The 21937-nt window shown below is 39.3% G+C and overlaps 1 protein-coding gene across 4 annotated transcripts in view; it reads left to right on the forward strand.

Annotated features, from left to right (window-relative positions):
- TPGS2 (tubulin polyglutamylase complex subunit 2) overlaps positions 1-21937 on the forward strand; it is a 55070-nt gene that overhangs the window by 30426 nt on the left and 2707 nt on the right. Inside the window, exons 3-6 of one of the 4 annotated variants that reach the window (XM_033412335.2) lie at positions 9191-9278; positions 11402-11530; positions 20152-20265; positions 21635-21777. In XM_033412335.2, the coding sequence (XP_033268226.1) occupies positions 9191-9278; positions 11402-11530; positions 20152-20265; positions 21635-21762 (459 nt within the window). In that variant the 3' untranslated portion in view covers positions 21763-21777. Of the gene's footprint in view, positions 1-9190; positions 9279-11401; positions 11531-19515; positions 19563-20151; positions 20266-21634; positions 21778-21937 lie in introns of those variants that run through there. The other 3 variants (XM_004283445.4, XM_033412336.2, XM_033412334.2) reach the window with 3 other exon arrangements.

The raw sequence follows: 21937 nt of genomic DNA on the forward strand, positions 1-21937 counted from the left end.
ATATGAAAATGACAATGCAGGTTTAATGTTTTTTTATTAACTTGGTTTACTTGACATTTTGCATGTTTATGTTATTATTTGAATTGTATTAAATATTTTATTTCACTGTTTTTTTCTATTTTTATGAATTTCAAATATTTTTTAAATACCAGTATAAAGTATTACCAAAATTTCTTTCTTGAGTGAAATCAATACTGTAATAAATGTTATAGTCACTATTATTGAAACTCTCCAGCCTAACTTAAAGGTGAACAATGGCTACCAGCCCATCTTGGCTCGGATCTCATGGAATCTGGGTTAAGAAAGACTTACAGACAGTAGTTTCCTTGTCTCTACCACTAGATGGCACTAGTGACCAAAATCTCACATTGGATGCTGGCCTTTGGGGATGACAGAGGGAGCAAGAACTTTGTCAGAACACTGACAACTATAGGCTTCCTGTGCTAGGGTCCCAGGGATGGGAGAAAGGCATTCTGTGTACACACTTTTTCTCTCGGAAAGCACAGAGAATGTGTCATACTTGGAGGCATTAGGAGAAAGCCCGAAACTGCAAATAACTTAATGAGCAGGAAAATAAATGTTTAGCCCAAGGAGTCAGAGAGTTCTTTATGTTACTTATCTCTGAAATTGAGAACTAGATGGTGAAAAGAGAAAAAACAAAAGAAGATCAGAATGCATATCTTAGTTCTTAGATCAAGAAAATGCAAAACCTGTTTCATTAAAATGACAACTATTTTATATTTAACAATATAAAAACATTGCTTACAATTACCTGCAAGCTTGAAGCTTGCTTCTCACGTATAGTTCTTGAAGATGCTATTCCCTAAAACCATAATAATTACCCTGATTACCTAATCTCTCTTCCTCCCAGGCTTCCACCTCCTCCCACCTCCAGTGTTTTGTAGACTCAATCTTAGAGATTATTCTTGAACCTGGATTCACAGAGTTTGACACTCAGAGTCACTCAGCTAGTGGCAGAAATGGGAAATAAATTCAGATCGTACTGCTACACTCAACTTCCTCACACATTGGGTACCTGGAATTGACTGACAGTATGACCTAAAGCAAACTTGATATAAGCAGTGTTCAGTAGCACATCTCAAAAAGGTCCACTAATCAAAAAGTTTGGAAATTGCCCCTCCACCTGTATAAACATAAGACACGATAAGAAGTCAGAAAAGTACTTGGAGAGCTCATCCTTCTGTACTCAGTGGTTTGATTGGCTAGAGAAGACTGGCCAGACATGTGCACAGATGTGAGTTACTTAGAATTTAATGCGTGCTTCTAGTACCTCCTAAAAGGAATCAAAGCTGTTCCTTTGTTCTTTCCACACCAGTTTGGATGATTTGTTGTTCATATGAAATATTTTTTTATATCCTATTGTGCTTCTTTACTTTCTAAGAACTTTCAGAACTGTTAGGTTCATTGCATTAAATGCTCTAGAAGTATTTACTTTTTACCTTTAAGATGTTCTCATTGAGCCAATAATTTGTTTCAGGAAATAATTTATGAGCATGGGTCTGAAATTTACAGAAGTGATTGCTTTGCTCCAGCATCATCAAAATTTTGTGTAGGATCTCCTCTCACACCACGTTCCTCTAGGTCTCCTCCTCTTCTTCCCTTGATCCCCTTTCTCCAGCTAACTCTTCAGAGAGGCATTACCACAGCAGAACACACACCTACTCTGCCTTATCAGGTGAGGCAAAAAAGAGGTCAAACTGGTGGCTCTGCTCTGTCTCTCTAATAGCATTTTTTTGTTGTTTAATTTTTATTGCAATATAATTGACATATAACATTTTATTAGTTTTATGTCTACAAAATAATGATTTGATATATATGTATGTGTACATATATATATACACACACACATATATGTTGTGAAATGACAGGTGTAATTAACACCCATCTCAAGAGTTAACAGATTTTTTTTCTTGTGATGAATAACTTTAAAGATTTACTCTCTTAGCAACATTGAAATATACAGTACAGTATTGTAAACTGTCATCACCTTGTTGTACATCACATCCCCAAGACTAGTTTATCTTATAACTGCAAGTGTGTACCTTTTGACCACCTTCACTCATTTCGCTCACCCGCACCCCCCCACCTCTGGAAACCACCAATCTAGTCTCTGTAGTTATGAGTTCAGTTTTCTCTTAGATGCCACATATTAGTGAGGTTATATAGTATTTGTCTTTCTCTGACTTACTTCACTTAGCATAATGCCCTCAAGGTTCATACATGTTGCCACAAATGGCAGGATTTCCTTTTTTATGGATGAATAATATTCTGTTGTGTGTGTGTGTGTATACACACACACACACACACACACACACACACACCCCATATTTTATCCATTCATCCATCGATGGACACTTAGCTTGTTTCCACATCTAGGCTACTGTAAATAATGCTGCAGTGAACATAGTGGTGCAGATATCTTTTCAAGATAGTGATTTTATTTCCTTCATATAAATACCTAGGAGTGGAACTGCTGGATCATATAGTAGTTATATTTTTAATTTTTCAGGAACCTCCATACTGTTTTCCATAGTGGCTGCACGAATTTACATTCCACTAGCAAATGCACCCTTTTCTCCACATCCTCACCAACACTTGTTAATTTGTTGTCTCTTTTGATAATAGCCGTTCTAACAGGTGTGCAGTGATATCTCACTGTGGTTTTGATTTGTATTTCCCTGATGATTAATGATGTTGAGCATCTTTCATTTACCAATTTCATACAATTGGCCATTTGTATGACTTCTTTGGAAAAATCTGTCCATTTTTTAATCAGCTTGTTTCATTTTTTCCTATTGAGTTGTATGAGTTCTTTATATATTTTGGATATTAACCTCTTATCAGTGAATTTTCACAATCAGTGAAAATTGTGAATATTTTCTCCTGTTATCTATGTTCTCTTTTCATTTTGTTGATGGTTTACTTTGCTATGCAGAAGCTTTTAGTTTGATATAGTCCCACTTGTTTACTTTTGCTTTTGTTGCCTTTGTTTTTGGTGTCAACTCCAAAACATTATTGTCAAGACCAATGTCAAGGAGCTTGTACCTATGTTTTCTTCTAGAAATTTTATTATTTCAAGTCTAACATTCAAGTCTTAACTCGATTTTGAGTTGATTTTTGTATATGGTATAAGATAGTGGTCTAGTTTCATTCTTTGGCATGTGGTTGTCCAGTTTTCCCAACACCATTTATTGAAGAGACTGTTCTTTCCCCATTGTGTATTTTTGACTCCTTTGTCATAAATTAATTGGCCATGTATGTGTGGGTTTATTTCTGGGTCTCTGTTCTGTTCTGTTGATCTGTGTGTCTGTTTTTATGCCAATATACTGTTTTGATTACTCTCCCTTCCTACTCCAGTTTGAAATCAAGGAGAGTGATTCCCCCAGCTTTGTTCTTCTTTCTCAAGATTGTTTTGGCTATTTGAGGTCTTTTGTGGTTCCCTACAAATTTTATGATTGTTCTATTTCTGAGAAAAATGCCATTGGAAGTTTGATAGGGATTGTATTGAATCTGTAGTTTGCTTTGGGTAGTATGGACATAACAATATTAATTCTTCCAAAACATGAACATGGAATATCTTTCCATTTATTTGTATTTTCTTCATTTTTTTTCCATCAATATCTTATAGTTTTCACCTCCTTGGTGAAACTTATTCCTAGGTATTTTATTCTTTTTGATGCAATTGTAAATGGGATCATTTTCTTAATTTCTCTTTCTGATAGTTGGTTATTCTTAGAAAAGCAATAGATTTTTTTTTTTTTTTTTTTTTTTTTTTTTGCGGTACGCGGGCCTCTCACTGTTGTGGCCTCTCCTGTTACGGAGCACAGGCTCCGGACGCGCGGGCTCAGTGGCCATGGCTTGGGCCCAGCCGCTCCGCGTCATGTGGGATCCTCCCGGACCAGGGCACGAACCCGTGTCCCCTGCATCGGCAGGTGGACTCTCAACCACTGCACCACCAGGGAAGCCCCAGCAATAGGTTTTTTTATATTGATTTTGTATCCTGCAACTTTACTGAATTCGTTTATTAGTTCTAAAAGTTTTTTGGCGGAGTCTTTAGGATTTTCTCTATGTAATACCATGTCATCTGCAAATAATGATCATTTTACTTCTTTTCCGATTTCGATGCCTTTTATTTCTCTTTATTATTGCCTGATTGCTCTGCTTAGGACTTCCAATACTGTGTTGAATAAAATTAGCAAGACTGGGCATCCTTATCTTCCTCATCTTTGAGGAACCACTTTCAGCTTTTAACCCTTCAATATGATGTTACCCGTGGGCTAATTATATGGCCTTTATCATGTTGAGTTATGTTCCCTCTATACCTACTTGTTGAGAGGTTTTTTTAATCATGAATGGATTTTGAATTTTGTGAAATGCTTTTCTGCATGTATTGAGATGATCATATGGTTTTTATCCTTCATTTTGTTATGGGTGTATCATATTGATTTATTTGCAGATGTTGAACCATCCATTCATCCCTGGAATAACTTCCACATGGTACATGACCCTTTTAATGTGTTGTTGAATTCAGTTTGGTAATATTTTGTTGAGAATTTTTGTATCTATGTTCATCAAGGATATTAGCCTGTAATTTTCTTATCTTGGAGTGTCCTTGTCTGATTATACCAGGGTAATGCTGGCCTCATAAAAGGAGTTTGGGAGAGTTCCTTTTTTCTGTGTTTTGGACTAGGTTGAAAAGGTGTTTAGTGTTATTTCTTCTTTAGTATTTGGTAGAATTCACCAGGGAAGCTATCTGTTTCTATAATTTTGTTTTTTGGGAGGTTTTGATAACTGATTCAATCTCCTTACTAGTAATTGGTCTGTTCAGATTTTCTATTTCTTCATGATTCAACCATGACAGGTTGTATATTCCTTGGAATTCATTTATTTCTTCTAGATTGTCCTATTTGTTGGTGTATGATATTCATCATAATCTCACAATCCTTTGTCTTTCTGTGGTATCAGTTGTAATGTCTCCTCTTTGATGTCTAATTTTTTTCAGTTCTTTTTTTCTTGGTGAGTCTTGCTAAAGGTTTCTCTGTTTATATATTTTTTTAAATATCAGCTCTTAGTTTCATTGATCTTTTCTATTATCTTTTTAGCCTCTATTTCATTTATCTCTGCTCTGATCTTTGTTATTGCCCTCCTTGTACTAATTTTGGTCCTAGTTTGTTCTTTTTTCTCTGTTCCTTGAAGTGTAAAGTTAGGTTGTTTACTTGAGAACTTGCCTATTTCCTGATACAGGCACTTATTGCTATGAATTCCCCTCCAGAACTGCTTTTGCAGCATTCTGTAAGTTTTGGTATATTGTATTTCTATTTTTTATTTGTCTCAAGATATTTTTTCATTTCTCTTTTGAGTTCTTCTTTGACCCATTGGTTGTTCAGTAGCATGTTGTTTACTCTCCACATATTTGTGAATTTTCTTGTTTCCTTACTATAACTGATTCTAGTTTCATACCATTGTGCACAGAAAAGATGCTTGATATGATTTCAGTTTTCATAATTTTGTTAATAGTTATTTTGTGGCCTAACATATGATCTATTCTGGAGAATATTCCATGTATACCTGAGCAGAGTGTGTATTCTGCTGATTTTCGGTGGAGTGTTCTGTAAATGTCTGTTAAGTCCATCTGGTCTAACATGTCACTTAAGTCCATTGCTCCATTGTATTGCTGTCTTCTTCTCCCTTTACGTCTACTAATATTTGTTTTATATATTTAGGTACATCTGTGTTGGATACATAAATATTTATAAATATTATATCATCTTGTTGGATTAACCCCTTTATCATTATATAATGCCCTTCTTTGTCTCTTGTTAGAGTCTTGTCTTAAAGTCTATTTTGTCTTGTATAACTTTCCCAGCTTTCTTTGGTTCCATTTACATGGAATATCTTTCCATCCCTTCACTTTTAGTCTATGTGTTATTACATCTGAAGTGAATCTCTTGTAGACAACATAGTTTGGCCTTAGATAAGTCCTTTCTTATCCATTCAGTCACTCTTTGTTTTTTGATTGGAAAATTTAGTTCATTTACATTTAAAGTTATTGTTGATAGGTATGGACTTACTGCCATTTTGTTCATTGATTTCTAGCTATTTTGTAATTCTTCTATTTCTTTCTTCTTCTCTTGCTTCCTTTGTGATTTGATGATTTTTGGTAATGCTGTGCTTAGACTCCTTTTTCTTTATCTTTTCTGTGTCTGTTATGGGTTTTTGCTCTGTGATCACCATGAGGATTATATTTAAATGTAACAGTCTATTTTAAGCTGATAACAGCTTGTTTGAATGCATTTTAAAGCTTTACATTTTTACTCTTCCCACCACACATTTTAAAAGGTGTCACAATTTACATTTTTTTATCTTGTGTATCCATTAACAAATTATGGTAGTTATAGTTTTCTTTACTACTAAAATATAGTGTATTTTACTACTTTTACTATAGTTACTTTACTCTGTCTTTTAATCTTCATGCTATATCTATAAGTGATTGACCCACCACCATGACAACATTAGATTATTCTGAATTTAACTATACATTTACTTTTGCCAGTGAGATTTATATTTTCATATTTTTTCCTGTTACCCATTAGCACCCTTTTGTTTCACCTTAAGGAACTCCCTTTAACATTTGTTGTAAGGCTGGTCTAGTGGTGATGAGCTCCTTCAACTTTTGCTTATCTGGAAAATTTTATTTCTCCTTAAATTCTGAAGGACAGCTTTTCCAGGTAGAGTATTCCTGGTTGGCAGGTTGTTTTTTTTTTTCTTTGAGCACATTGAATATATTGTGCCACCCTCTTCTGGCCTGCCAAGTTTCTACCTAAAAATTTGCTGATAGTCTTATGGGGGTTCCCTTGTACATAACAAGTTGTTTTTCTCTTGCTCCTTTTAAGATTTTCTCCTTTAACTTTTGACAATTTAATTATAATGTCTCTTTGGATTCTTCTTTTTTGGAGCTCTGGGATTCCTGGATTTATTTCCAGGTAGTCTGTTTCTTTTCCCAGGTTAGGGAAGTTTTCATCCATTATTTCTTCAAATAAGCTTTCTGCCCCTTTCTCTCTCCCTTCTTCTGACACCCCTATAAATGTGACTATTGACCTGCTTGACGTTGTCCCATAAGTCCTTTAAGCTCTAGTCACTCTTCCTTATTCTTTTTCCTTTTAGCTGGCCGGATTGAATGAACTCCAATACACTGCTTCTAGTTCCCTGATTCTTTCACGCCACCTAGTCTGCTGTTGAACCCCTTTATTGAATTTTTCAGCTCAGTTATTGTATCCTTCACCTCTGTGATTTCTGTTTAGTACTTTCTTATATTTTCTTTTTGTTGAAATGCTCACTTTGTTCATGTATTGTTTCCCTGACCTCTGTGAGCATCTTTATGACATTATTTGAGCTCTTTATCGGGTAAAAATTATTTATCTTAATTTCATTAAGGTCTTTTCCTGGGGTTTTATGTAATTCTTTTACTTGGAATATATTCCTCTCTTTCTTCATTTTTCTTGACTCTCTATGTTGGTTTCTATGCATTAGATACAATAGCCAGTCTTGAAGGAGTGGCCTCATGTAAGAGATGAACCTTATTATTCAACCCTTCCATGGCTCTTGGTTGTCTCTCAAACCTTTGTCGATGTCCAGCTTACTTTGTTCTTAGTGGCTCCCAGTAGTTGTGGGTATACCAAGACCTGTCAGTGTCCCAGAGAGAAGGATCTCAGCACCTAGATGCAGGCTGATTGGAAGCTGGACACTCAGGCAGTAACTTTTAAAGTACGCCCGTATACCTCTTTCAGGGGAAGACTGAGAGATGGGCATTCTGTCTGCTCCCTCTGCACTGAGCCCTAGGGGGATAGCAAGTTAAGAACTATTTCTTTGTTTGCTACCATGCAGTTGAGCCCATGAACACAAGCCATGCTGCTCACCAGAGCCAGATATCAAGGGATGTGTCCTCTGAGCAGCAGCCACAAAAGCTGGAGCACCAGCTGTTTGCACAACCTCCATTCATAGAAACACTGGTGACCCAGGGCAGGGCAAAGGGAGAGCGCAGAGATGGCACCCACTGGCCTCCCCAGTCTCTGGAGAGGATTGCAGTTGGCCCCTAGATGTTGTTAAATTATAAGCCTGACCCTCAGGCTGCAGTTAAGATCTATAAATAGGCCTCTTTCACTTACAGACTGGGCATTTCAGTCTGCTGCCTCTGCCCTGTGCCCTGGTGGCATAGCTTAAGATCTGCTACTCTGTTTATTAGAGTCCTATGGGACCCAGGAACATAAGCCTTGCTGGCCAGCAGAGCCCGGCAATCAAGAGGTATGTCCCCTGGGCAGTAGCTGCAAAAGCTGGGGTGCCAGACGTGTGTATAAGCTCCTTTCCAGGAGATACCTGCTAGTGAGGCAGAAGGAGAGCATGAAGATGGTATGGTGCCCACTAGCCTCCCTGGTCTTTGGAGAGGATTACAGTTGGCATCTAGATGTGTACTAAATTAAAAGCCTGCCCCCTCAGGCCAAAGCTTTTAAGATAAGCAAATAGGCTTCTTTAATGAAAAGACTGGGCATTTTAGTCTGCTGCCTCTGTACTGGGCCCTGGGAGTATGTCCATGGTAAGTCCATGAGAGCCCATTAAGAACTATCTCTTAGTTCACTACAGCCTTATGGGTCTCTTGGACCCAAAGCCCACTGGCCTTCAGAGCTAGATGTTATGGAGGCCCATCTCTCAGGTGGAAGTCTTAAAAGTTGGGGTGCTAGATGTAGGGTCCAAGCCCTTTGCTCCTCAGGGAGAATCCAGGAGTTGTGAGTTCCCTCCTCGTTGCGTGTCGCCCTGCCGGGAGTGGGTTTTATAGCAAGGTTGTGATCAGCCTCTCATACCCATTTCAGGGTGTCTTCTTGTTCACTCGATGCGTAGGAGTCGCTCAGCTAGTTTCTGGATTTCTTTCAGAGGGATTGTTGTTCAATTTGTAGCTGTAGATTCAGTGTGTCAGTGAAACGAGGTGAGTGGAGGAGGCTGCTTTGTTGCCGTCTCAAACCAGAACTCTCCAATAGAGTTTTATAGGTAATTATTCAGAGTTTTTCTATTTTGGGGATCTGAAACACAGTAAATAGCATCCCCAGATGCTTTGAGGCATAGCCCTACGCCCTCCTTCCCAGCCCTGACCTAACAGTCTGCTTCTTTGTGGTTCTAGAAAAATAACTGTGTGCTGCCTGAGGATCTGAAAAACTTTTACCTGATGACCAATGGCTTCCACATGACATGGAATGTGAAGCTGGATGGTGAGTCAGCCTCCTTGCTGTAGAGGAACATTTCCCTGGCTGAGAGGTTAGATGAGACAACTCTGAGGGCCTTTACAACTTATGAGTCTTTGAATCTGGACAGTTTTTGTGGGTTCTTCTAAAGTGCAGTGTCCAGAAGCTGTGATTATCTCCCAAAGCTAACACATGCCATCATTGCATCACCCACTGCCTCCCCAGCCCCCGTGCCAGGGTCTACCCAGTACTTTACTTAACTGGAAGCTCAATTTAGAGGCTTCTTGTTGGCATGAGGTGGAGGGAAAGATTAGTCACTACACAAAAATCCTGAGCCACCTCGAACTTAAAGCCTCTGAGGATTCCACCTTGGAGCAGTCTCCTCAGGATGAGCTGCAGTGACAGCCTCTGGTGGTCATAAGAGGGGGGGCTCCTTCCTTCATTCCCAGCATGGTGGAGACCTCAGGGCTCCGAGGTCTGGACCTCTGACCCTCAGACCAGAGCCTTTCCTTCTCTGCCTCACATCTCCTCAGCCTGAGTCATCAACCGCCTTAGTTCACAGGCTATCATCCTTGGTATTAAATACATCCAGGATAAACATTTCTATCGTGAATGTGGGAAATCACACCTTGGTACATGTCAGAGATTCAGGTACTATGCAGGCATGAAAGTCAGTGCTGCGCATTTAGGTGAAGACTCTAGTAACATTCCATAGACTAGGAAATCCAGATCTAGCCCCTGGAGTCCAGCTCATTCCTGACACAGACTGCCCTGTCCTCAAGAGGACTTTATTATCTCCAAACTGCAACCACATCCCCAGATCTACTTTGGTCCTTGGGAATCAGCCTATACCTCTCCTTACTGCCACTAAGAGTGCAGTCACTTCTGTGACACAGCAAATCTGCAGAACTGACTCCTCCCCTTCATTGCTGCTACCTCCTAGGTTCCCTTGTTTTGGTGACTCCCCAAACCTTCCTGTTTTTCTCGCAGCTGACCAGGGGCATATTTCATAGCTTACTACTAAGCATTTAACATGAACTTTTAGCTTAGAATCATTTCCTCCGATGGTCTAGAAACCATTGTTGTCACCAATATCAGAAACCCTCATGGCCATGGCCTTTGGAGTCTGGAGCAACAGAGAGAGTGGACAGAGGCTAGAGTGACTGTCACATTTTCCCTTGCCCACATCACGGAGACAGGCTAGCCCCTTCAGAAGCCTGCATCAGAAAAGAAACATTTCATGAAGGTTTTATGAATGAGTCCCTATTCATTATTAATACTTTCTTTAATGTAATCCTCCCAACCCATCTTCTTATCCTTATCCCCATTGCTGTACCCATTTTTTACTGGATGGCTAAAATCATTATCAGAAAAGCCAGTAAAGGCAGCTTCCAATGTTTACCTCCTTAGTGGTCTTTTCTTGGACATTCCATGGTCTGTACACCAGCTGTTTTATTGCCTTAAGTTATTCCAGTTTTTTAGCAGTCATATGTCCAAGTCTTTGTGTGCCATCCAATGTCCAGCACCCTATATTATAAGGATTCTGTATGATAGATAAGGAAAATACATAGTCTGCCTATTTCTTGTTTATACCTGAATTACAGAAGACTGAACCAAGCAAGAAGCCTTTCAAGACAGTTTGCTCCGTTGAGTAAGAAAAAATGATAAGTAGAGAGGGAGATAGTTTCCATAGTGAAAGCTTATGACAAGAAGGGTAGAAGCGGTCAGTTATATAATCAAAGCTGTTACTCCTTTGGAAAGTATAACCCTTCATTCAAGGGATGGCGGGAGCAAAAACATTTTTTAAGTCCTTTGCTCTTCAAACTAGGGCCCCTACCCTAGAATTCCCAGTTCTTTTTGAGAATCCCCTTTTAAAATTTCCTTTGGTGCTCCACCCTAACACATGCAGTGGGGACACTTCACTCATGGCCCCAGCTGTTTGCTTTTTTTTTTTTTTTTTTTTTTTGCATAAAAGGCTGGTGTTTTGGAGCATGTAGTGCATTGATTCTCTCCTTTCCACTTTCCATTCAATTCCTCAACCCTGGGATCAAATAATAGCTGGGCTTAAGTTAGTCAAGCAGAAGCCCTTCTGATGACCATGGTAACTAGCTTATTACTCCATGTAATTCTTTTTGTTAACATTCCCATAGAACATACCATTCCATTGGGCAGCATGGCAATTAACAGCATCTCAAAACTGACTCAACTCAACCAGTCTTCCCTGTACTCACTTCCTAACGCACCAACTCTTGCAGACCTGGAGGACGATACACAAGAAGGTAACTGGAGGGACTTCTGCTTTGAGTTAGAAATCAGCCTGCTTGTTTCCATTTTATAATGTTGAAAATAATAGGGAGAAATTGTGGCATTGTTACATGTTCCCCTAAACCCAACCCTTCCCATTTATGACTTCTCTGAACCATGGGAGTAAGGTTAAAAAACAAAAAAAACAAAAAAAAAACAAAAAAAAAAAACAGCCTGTATCAAAAAAGGAAATTTTCATGAAGAAAATACCAGGGTTGGGATCTTTGTTTCCAGCACCCACTTCAGTCCCTGGCACATAGTAGGCAGTTAATGAATACCTGGTAAGTGAATGAATGTTACAGATTAAACTTCACTCCACATTTCAGTATTGAGAGGTTTCAGGGACCGTGACAGTCTAAATGCAGCTCCCTTCCTCCCTTCAGGCTCTTTGCCACTTCTGATTGAAATGGCTTATAATTCAAATGGCTGCTAAAGCTATGATCAACTATGTATAAGTGAGGACTTCAGTCAGAACTGTGTTTGGCTGCGTATAACAGACCCCCATTACAATGTTTAAATAGTTTATTTTTCTCATAATAAGAAATCTGGAACTAGGCTGGTGTAGCTGCTTGAGAAACTCAATGATAAAGTCTCCCTCTGGATTCCTGGCGCACCAGCCTTTGTGTTTGTTTGGTTTTCATCCTCATGTTTGAAGAATGTGGGCTCTACCTCCAAGCTTCAAGTCTATGTTCCAGGCAGGAAAAAGAAGAGTAAAGGGCAAAATAACTGTCTCTTGGCAGAATAGTTTCCTTTTTGTCAGAAAAATAATAGTTTTTCCAGAAGCCCCTCCCAATAACCATTCGCTAGAAGAGAGTCAAAAAGGTTACCCATAGTGCAAGTGAATTTGAGGAGATAAGTATTTTTAGCTGTGTAGTATTGCCTCATCAAACAGAACTGGAGTTTTAAAAAGGGAGAATGAATATTCAGTAGGCAACTAGTGTCTCCAATACTAATGCCTTGGAGTGCATTGAAATTCTGACAGAGAGAACTGATGCAAGGCTTTCTCCTTCAACTGGCCAAGCAGCTGCACAATAGGAGGAGGAGTCCAAGAGCTGAGCCTGGAAAGTGTTGGGCCCTGGGAAGAGTTTATCACTTAGAAATGTGTGGAATCCTCAAGGATGGGGAAGAGGTCACATTTGCTTCATATGTGTATACTGGGGCTCTCTAACCCCTAAAAGGCAAAGGAGTTGTTAAATAAGTAGAATGGGTGTACCCTGCTTTTGAAGCTGGTAGATAAAGGTAGACTAGCTGATAGGATTTCAAGGGACCTCAGCAAAGGACAGGTAGGGGTAGAGACCACACTGTCCTACATACTGATGGGGATAAAAACCACGTGGGCTTCTGGCACCTTCTGAGTTCATGCTTTTTAGGATAGTCCAACAGTTAGACCTAAGTTTCATTAACTTAAGTAGAAAAATGCTGACTTTTCTCAGGGGACTCAGCAGTTAGAAAGAGGACAATCAGGAAGCAATATCAGAATACACAACCAGAGAAATAACACTGCTAGAGGACACAGATGAAAACCTAAATAAAAACAAGAATACTTAAGGGCATTTAAGACAGCACAAAGACTTCCTATAGAAAAAAAGTAAAAATTCTTGATTAAACAACTGACTAGATGAATTGAAGACAAGTATAAATATTGAGACCTGAGTTAGTAGCCTGAAAAAGCAAGTGCAAGAAATATCTAAAAGGACAGATAAATAAATTTTAAAAGGAGAAATGAGTGAAAAGGTGGAGGGTGAGAGAAATAGAAAATACATCCAGGTGACCTTCCATTGGAATTATAGATGCTCAAAAAGAGAAAAAAAGCTGGAAAGGGAATAATAAATAAACAGTAATAAACAAAAACTTTTATTCAATCTGCAGATTGAAAGGGCTCTCCTAGACTCAAATTGAATTCAGGAGAAAACAGACACCTAGGCATTACATGATGCAGGAAAAAATCACAAGCTTCTAGGCAAAAATAACAAATTACTTGTGAAGAGAGAATAATCAGACTGACATCAGACCTCTCACCTGCAACAGTGGAAACTAGAAGGCAGTAAAAAACATAAACAGGTTACTGAGAGAAAAAGTGAAAATCAAGAGTCCTATATATACAGATGAAACATACCTCTCAGGTTATTAGAAGAATATTAAAGGATGTGTAAAACTTTAAGAACATAAATACTCCAACCAAAAGACAGATGAAACGGAATGGAGATCTCAAGATGCAGATATATAAAGAGGAAAGGAAACAAGAGATTAGTGAACCTCCTATGAAAGAGAAAGACTTAATTAAATCTTAATATCCAGGAATGTATACAACTTTTACATAAGAACTCTTGGAAAAAAGGGGATATAGTGCATAGAATATGTTTAAACATATACCCTCAGCTAAACCTAACAGAAAGGAGAGAGGCAAGATATAAGAGCTTTATGTGTTAAATTGTGTCCCTTCCCCCTGGAAATATTCATATATTGAAGTCCTAACCTCACTCCCTCAGACTGTGACCTTATTTGGAAATAGGGACATTATAGAAGTAAGTAGGTAAGGGGAGGTCATACTGGAGTTGGGTGGAGCCCTAATCCAATATGACTGACAACCTTTTAAAAGGGGAAATTTGGAGATACAGATATAAAAGAAAGCCATGTGAAGATGAAGACAGAGATGGGGTGGTACTTCTACATACCAAGGAAAGCTAAAAGTTGCAAGCAAACCACCAGGAGCTAGGGGAGAGGCATAGAACAGATTCTTCTCCACAGCCCTCAAAAGGAACCAACCTTGACCTTGGATCTGTGGCCTCCAGAAGCGTGAGATAACAAATTTCTGCTATTCAAGCCATTCAGTTTGTGGTACTTTGCTACAGTAGCCCTAGCAACTAATACAAGGAATGTTCCAGAGAGTCCTTTTAAAAGAAAATGTAGGACAAAGAGGAAAGGAAGTAGAAAGTGGAAGCCCTCATCCTACTCTAGGAAAGAAATAGTATGCCTTGTTGGGGGAAACAGAGTGTCTTGGTGTATTGGTTTTCTATTCATGTATAACAGATTACCAAAAATTTAATGGCTTGAAACACTACAAATTTATTATCTAACAGTTTTCATGAGTCAAAAATTCAGCTACAGATTAGTAGAGTCTTCTGCTTAGGATCTTATCAGGCTAGAAACAAGGTGTCAGCTGGTGCTGTGATCTCATCTGAGGCATAGGGGCCTCTTCCAAGCTCACTGGTGGTTGACCTTATTCAGTTTCTTGCAGTTGTGGGACTAAGTCCTTGTTTTCTTGTTGCCTGTTGGCCAGGGCTCACTCTTGGCTCGTTTAGGCTGCCCTCAGATTCTAGCCACAAGATCCTCTCACAATATGGCCACTTGCTTCTCAGCCAGCAGGAATATTTCTCTCCAGTCTGCTACAACAGAGTCTCATAATGTTACCTAATCAAGGGAGTGACTACTCCATCATATTATAGGTCCTGACCACACTCAGGGGAGGAGGTTGTACAGGTGTGTATACACACAAGCATGAATCTTAGAGGCCATCTTAGAATTCTGCATACCACATTTTGTTAGAGAAACAATGGCATATTGTTTTCAAGTAAGGGTAGAATCATATGGATCCAGTCATGCAAATACATAAAAAAAGGAAGATAGGGCTTCCCTGGTGGCGCAGTGGTTGAGGGTCCGCCTGCCGATGCAGGGACGCGGGTTCGTGCCCTGGTCCGGGAGGATCCCACATGCCGCGGAGTGGCTGGGCCCGTGAGCCATGGCCGCTGAGCCTGTGTGTCCGGAGCCTGTGCTCCACAACGGCAGAGGCCACAGCAGTGAGAGGCCCGCGTACCGCAAAAAAAAAAAAAAAAAGGAAGATAACCATTAAAGGAATAAAAAATTACTTTAGAATCTCTAACCTAATAAAGGAATGTTGAATCACATGAGTAAAAATAAGAAAAAGGGAAAAGAAACAACATTATAAAATAAGCAACAAAACATTAAGAGGAATAAAATAAAACGGATAAATCATTATGTTAAGTGTGCTGGGATTGAATTTCCCTTTTGAAAAGCAGAAACTATCAGATTGATATAAAAAGCAAAACTCATCTATATGTTATTTTCAGAAGCATACTTAAACTGATGAAGCGGCCTCCTGGTAATGGCAGATAGGTAATAATTCAGAGCAGTCTTCCTGCTGAAGACAACTGAAAAGTCAGGGAACATATAAAAATCATCAAATAAGAGCTAATAAGATGATGAGATAGCACCAGATCAACATCCAGAAGAAGACAGAAATCCAGGGAAGAGGCTCAATGTTTAGGGTTGCTTTTGCCTAGGATACGTTGTCATTTTCAAAAGAGGCAATGAGGCTACTCAAAAGCTGAGAATTTGACCCATATGTGAGACTAGAAGAATAAAATGGAGTCTAGAACCTACAAAAGATGGCACCCATAAAAACTACCCTACCCTTTTGGTTAGCACCATGAGGAGCTATATACTCTAGGAGATAGAATGAACCAGAAATAACCACTCTTCACATGGACCGAAGCCCAAGTATAAGTCACCTGTGCATCCCAGAAAATGTTAAATCCCAAAATTGGACTAATTTGATTCCAGAGTACTAATCTCCCCAGGGGCCTGGCAGAAAAAAACAGAAATTCACTCCAGAGAAATGTACTAAAATTGACTGTTTATGGTTGCACAGCTCTAAATATACTAAAAACCATTAAATTGTACACTTTAAGTGAATGGTATGGTAGGCGAATTATATCTCAGTATAAAACTCATATAAAAATAAAATTCTTCCCTAGAGGAAGAAAACATTATCCTAGACCTCATTGTTTTTATAAATAATTTTTCAAAAATAATCCTACTTAGGCTTCCCTGGTGGCGCAGTGGTTGAGAGTCCGCCTGCCGACGCAGGGGACGCGGGTTCGTGCCCCGGTCCGGGAAGATCCCACATGCCGCGGAGCGGCTGGGCCCGTGAGCCATGGCCGCTGAGCCTGCGCGTCCGGAGCCTGTGCTCCGCAACGGGAGAGGCCACAGCAGTGAGAGGCCCGCGTACCTCAAAAAAAAAAAAAAATAATAATAATCCTACTTAAAAAGAACCAGGCACATGAAGAAACACAACACCATGAACAAGAACCAGCACAAATAACAGGTAACAGAAAGATATCCACTGTTATTCCTGAGGGTGAAATTATTAGGCGCAGACTGTAGGACAGTGTGCTAATGTGCACATGGAGATAAAACCAAACTAAAAATTCAGTGAAGAACTAATAACAGTGACATTGTAGATTTGACCTTATGATTCTGGCCATATGGCATACTACCTTTTACCAGATCAGGACTTGTGCAGATAATACTCTAAACTCTGGGGAAACTTTTAAAATAATTACCTAAAAGGACTGGCGAGTAACCAAAAATAAGCAGAAACTGGAGTGGCATCTACAAATGGCACAAGGGAACCACACTGAATGATTTTCCTGTTTTTATAACTTTTCACCTGAGGGCAGACCCCAGTCAGCATCAGTCAAGGCTGCTAAAACTTGGTGGGAGCCTACAGTCTGGACTTTTTATTTCATCCAAGATGGAATAGTAGAGGCCAGATTTATCTTCCCACCTGGAACAACAAAAAAACCAAAAACAGACAAAATATATAAAACAATGGATGTTGTCAAGATACTGACCATCAGACAGGGAAGAATGATGAGCTCTGAATGATGGGAAGCAAATGAGGTGAACCCTAGCTTATTATCTGAAAGTTTCCAGTCGACAGCATAGAGAAGGGAACCCAAGGAGAACCTGTTGTACCTGTTGAGAAGACATAACCAAGAGCCCAGCTGGATGAAGACAGGTAGAGTTCACAGGACTGAGTAACAGAGAGGAATGAGCTGCATAGAGAGAGAACTGCAGAGATCTGCAGAGTGTCCTCAAGTATTCAGGAAAGAACTGATGAGCACACACATGTGACGATACTACCCAAGGCCAGGGACAAAACCACCCAAGAAGATTAGAGGGAACAATGCCTGGTACTCACACTGAACCAGGAATAGTGTCCGTTTCTACCGTCCAGGTTGAAACACCTCATGGCTTACATAGAATTAGGTAGAGTACTCAGAAGGGTCCTGCCTCAGTAATGGGGAAAAAATTAGCCCTAGGTTAAATGCTGCCTTGGGTTCTGCCTGTCAAATACTAAGCACAAGACCTGAAAGTATCTGTTTTCAAGTAATTTAACTGTGTCACAGAACAAAGTTCAACAATATTTATAGAAATATAAAAATAGCAAGCACTCAACAATGCAAAATTAACAATTTCTGGCATCCAATCAAAGATTACCAGGTATGCAAAAAAGCAGGAAAAAAATGACCATAATGAGGAGAAAAATTAATTGAAACCCATCCAGAATTGAGATACAGTTTAGAATTAGCAGATACAGACTTTAAAACAGTCATTACTGTATTCTATATGTCCAAAAACTTAGTACAGACGTGGAAGATAGGAAAAAACAAATCCAAACTTAACTTTTAGAGATGAAACTAGTTTCTGAGATGAAAAATACACTGGATGGGACTAACAATAGTTTAGATATTGCCAAAGAAAAGACTGGAGAACTTAAAGACATAACAATAGACAATCCAAAATAACACAGAAAGAAAATAAAAAATTATTTTAATCAAAATAGCATCAGTGAACTGAGGGACAACAAATGGTATAATGTATGTATAATTGGAGTCCCTGAAAAGTGGGGGATGGACCAGGAAATACTATTTGAAGAAATAGTGGCTCAAAACTGTACCAGTTACTTGGAAACTTAAACCATATCTAAGAAGCTTAACAAGCCAGGAACAAGAAACATGAAGAAACAATACTAGGAAACATAATCAAATTGCTCAAAATCAGGGATAAAGAGAAAATCTTAAAAGCAGTCAGTGGAAAAAGACAATTCCATACAAAGGAGCAAAGATAAGGATAATAGCATATTTCTCATTGGAAACAATTCAATCAAGATAAAATACTCAGGGAAGGGGGAGGGATAAATGGGGAGATTGGGATTGACATATACATACTACTATATATCAAATAGATAACTAATAAGGACCTACTGTATAGCACAGGAAACTCTACTGAATACTCTGTAATAACCTATATAGGAAAAGAATCTAAAAAAGAGTGGATATATGTATAACTGATTCACTTTGCTGTACACCTGAAACTAACACAACATTGTAAATCAACTATCCTCCAATAAAAAGAAAGAAACAATCAGAGGAAAATCATGCTGTTAGACCGGAATAAAAAATAAATACATTAAAAATTTAAAAATAAAATATTCTTGAAGCAAATTCATTTGATTAAAAAAAAGTTAAAATACTCAAAGGAAAAAATTGTCAACCTAGAATTCTATACCCCATGAAAATATCTTTCAAAAACAAAGGCCTTTTCAAAAAGCAGTCTGGCAATGTCCATTCTATAATACTTCAGGGTGTCTAGCCATATAACAAAAGCACCAGAACAAAGGGACAGGTACAGAGATGATTAGTGTAGCATTTGTAGCAGAATAATATTGGCCCCCTATCAATAGGTGGCTCACAGGATAAATTAGGGTGCATCCACTCCCACAGACTGTCAGGCAGCTATTAAAAAGAATGCATTAGAGTTACAACCCTTAGAGGGCTTTCCACATTGTATTATTGTATAGAAAGTAAGATTCAGGTAACATGTGTGGTATCCCATTTTTATATAGTAAATGATCTCACAAAATTTAAATGTATACCTATATGTCTGCCTAGGACCATATGAGATGAAGAATATGAAGGTATAACCGCCAGGGGAGGGTAAAACCATGTTAAAGAAAGAAACAAAAAAACACACAAAAAGTCTTCTTATTTAGAAATGTAAATATTTATGCATTTATGTAAAATTATATGTATGGGTATATGTGTAAAGCAAAAATATTATTTTTATATACTCTGTTTTATCCAACCTCTCCGAGGTTTGTTAAACACTTTCTACCCTAGTCACTAATGCTAATCATTATTGCATAATTGCTGTAATGAAAGAAGCAGGAGAGAAGGTTTCTGATGGTTGCATTTCTAAGAATTTATCTTTTTTTCTGTTACATCATGGTATTTCGTTTCTAGGTAGGTATTTCTAACAGAGCCAGACTTAGCATTAATTATAATGTTATAATTATAATAGAAATAAACATAACATGCCACAAATATACATTTTAGACAGAGGAAAAAGGATTCTAATCAAAAGATCATGAAGTGCTATAAACGAGGGGAAACCATGTATCTGGGGAAAAAGAAAAAAGTTGTTCAGATTACTCTGACTTATGTAGTCCCACTCCCAAGAAGTTCAGTTTGCTGTCCTCATGCCCCCTTCCCCAGATTCCATGACACTCTGTTGGTGGTAGGGGAGCCCAGACAGAGGCTTAGACCATGAATAAGACCCAGGACATTTAGAGTATAGAATACATTTGGTCCACATTTGAAAATAATAGTTAAGAATACGTTTGAGATAATGCTTTTTTTCCCTCTGTTTTTTTCATCCAAGCAAAGCTGGATGAATAAGTATGTTTGAGCTGAGTGTGTTTGAACATTACCATTAACTTCTGGGTTTGCAGCTAGTGAGAACCAGCCAGAGAAGCCTCACTTTGATTCTCGCAGTGTAATATTTGAGCTGGATCCTTGCAACGGAAGTGGGAAGGTTTGCCTTGTCTACAAAAGAGGGAAACCAGGTAAGAATCATGGCAGGCATGGTCCTGTAGCTTGGGAATGGCCTTGGCTGACCTTGCTCTCCAGCCATCACACAAAAGGCATGCTCTTCCCTGACCTCCTGAGGTGCTGCTGGGTCTCTTGTAGATGCCAAGACCCAGAAAACCCCTTTGGTCCTCTCTGAGCATCCCCCTCCAGGCCAATTACTAGTCTTTTTAAGCTATTGTCATTTGTGTCACTTGTGAGTTACTGCAAAATAATAAGATTAGGATAATAAGTGAATAAATGCTAAAAGAAATAGTCATTCTGTTTATAACTCCTCCAGCAGGCTCATGCATTAGAAAAGCATCCAGGAAAAACATTGTCTTTCTTTTACACGTATTTATGTAGGCCAATTAACAGCAATAAAAGTCTGAATTACTAGACCTCAAACTAAGATCCCAGATGGGAAATCAAGAGAAGAAGGCTCTGGCTTCTTGAGCAGTGGGCACCACCTGGCCCCCTAACAGCAGTTCAGTCCCTAGGAACTACAGAGTTGGACAATGTCCAGCCCTCTTCAAGTAGCTTTCTGCCTGCAAAGGGTGAGAAGACACACCAGGGTTTACCTCTGGGGGAAAGGAGAGATCATCTCCAGCTGGAGGAGTCTTTGTGAAGTAGCCTTTGAGCCGCATCTTTTTTTAAAAAAAAAATATTTATTTATCTATTTGGTTGCACCGGGTCTTAGTTGCAGCATGTGGGGCCACAACTAAAGAGCTCATGTGCCACAACTAAGGAGCCAGTGAGCCACAACTAATGAGCTGCATCTTGAAGTATAGGTCTGAATGAGATATGGGGGGTGTGGGGTGTGGGGCAAAAGGGGGCATCCAAGCAAAGGGATATGGGTAAAAGCTATGCCATGAGAGAATGCACCTGATTTGGGGGGAATGACAATTCCAGTTCATTGGCCACGTGGTTCATCTTGTGGATGAGGAGGAGATGACACCAGAAGCCCTGTGATTCCCTTTCATGTGGAGTTTTGAAAGCCAGGTGAAGGGGTTTGGGTGTTACGTGGAAGTAGGTGAGGAGTCAAGGTTATTTAGCAGAAGTATGGCAGGATTCAAATGAAAATGTGACCACAAGCAGAAATGGAGGTGGAAGGTACTGGAGGATGGAGGCCACTTAGGGAGATGTTACAGCCATTAGACAGGAGATGAAATAGGAGAGGCCTAGGAGATGAACTAGGAGTACTAAGAATGGATGGTCAGAAGCAAGAGTGAGGCAGGAGCTGGTACAATAGTGCCTGCTTCAGCTCAACCAGCACATCACACAGCCACACAGGCAGGAGTCCCAGGAGAGGAAGCTGGTCTGGGCTCCTCCATGGTGGTTTCTCACAGCACTTCTAATTCCTGACAGACCTCCTGAGAAAGCCAGAACTGTTCAGACAGAGTGCCTCTCCATCAGGAAGGCTGAGACCACAGTATGTACCTATTGGGGGAGGGGGAGTGTTGAGTCCGCACAAGAAAGGAGTGCTGCTTCGATAGCCTGAATGCACAGATGGCCAAAGCCCAGCAGATAGATCAGTCGACTGACTGATCAAGAATTTGTAAAAGAATATAAAGAAGCCAGTAACAGTGGCCACTGGAGAACAGAACTGGGAGGTTGAAGGGAAAAAAGGGAACTTTTACTTATAGTTTACATTCCTTCTACTATTGAAAT

The sequence above is a fragment of the Orcinus orca genome, chromosome 15, assembly GCF_937001465.1.
Source record: "Orcinus orca chromosome 15, mOrcOrc1.1, whole genome shotgun sequence".
Lineage (NCBI taxonomy): Eukaryota > Metazoa > Chordata > Mammalia > Artiodactyla > Delphinidae > Orcinus > Orcinus orca.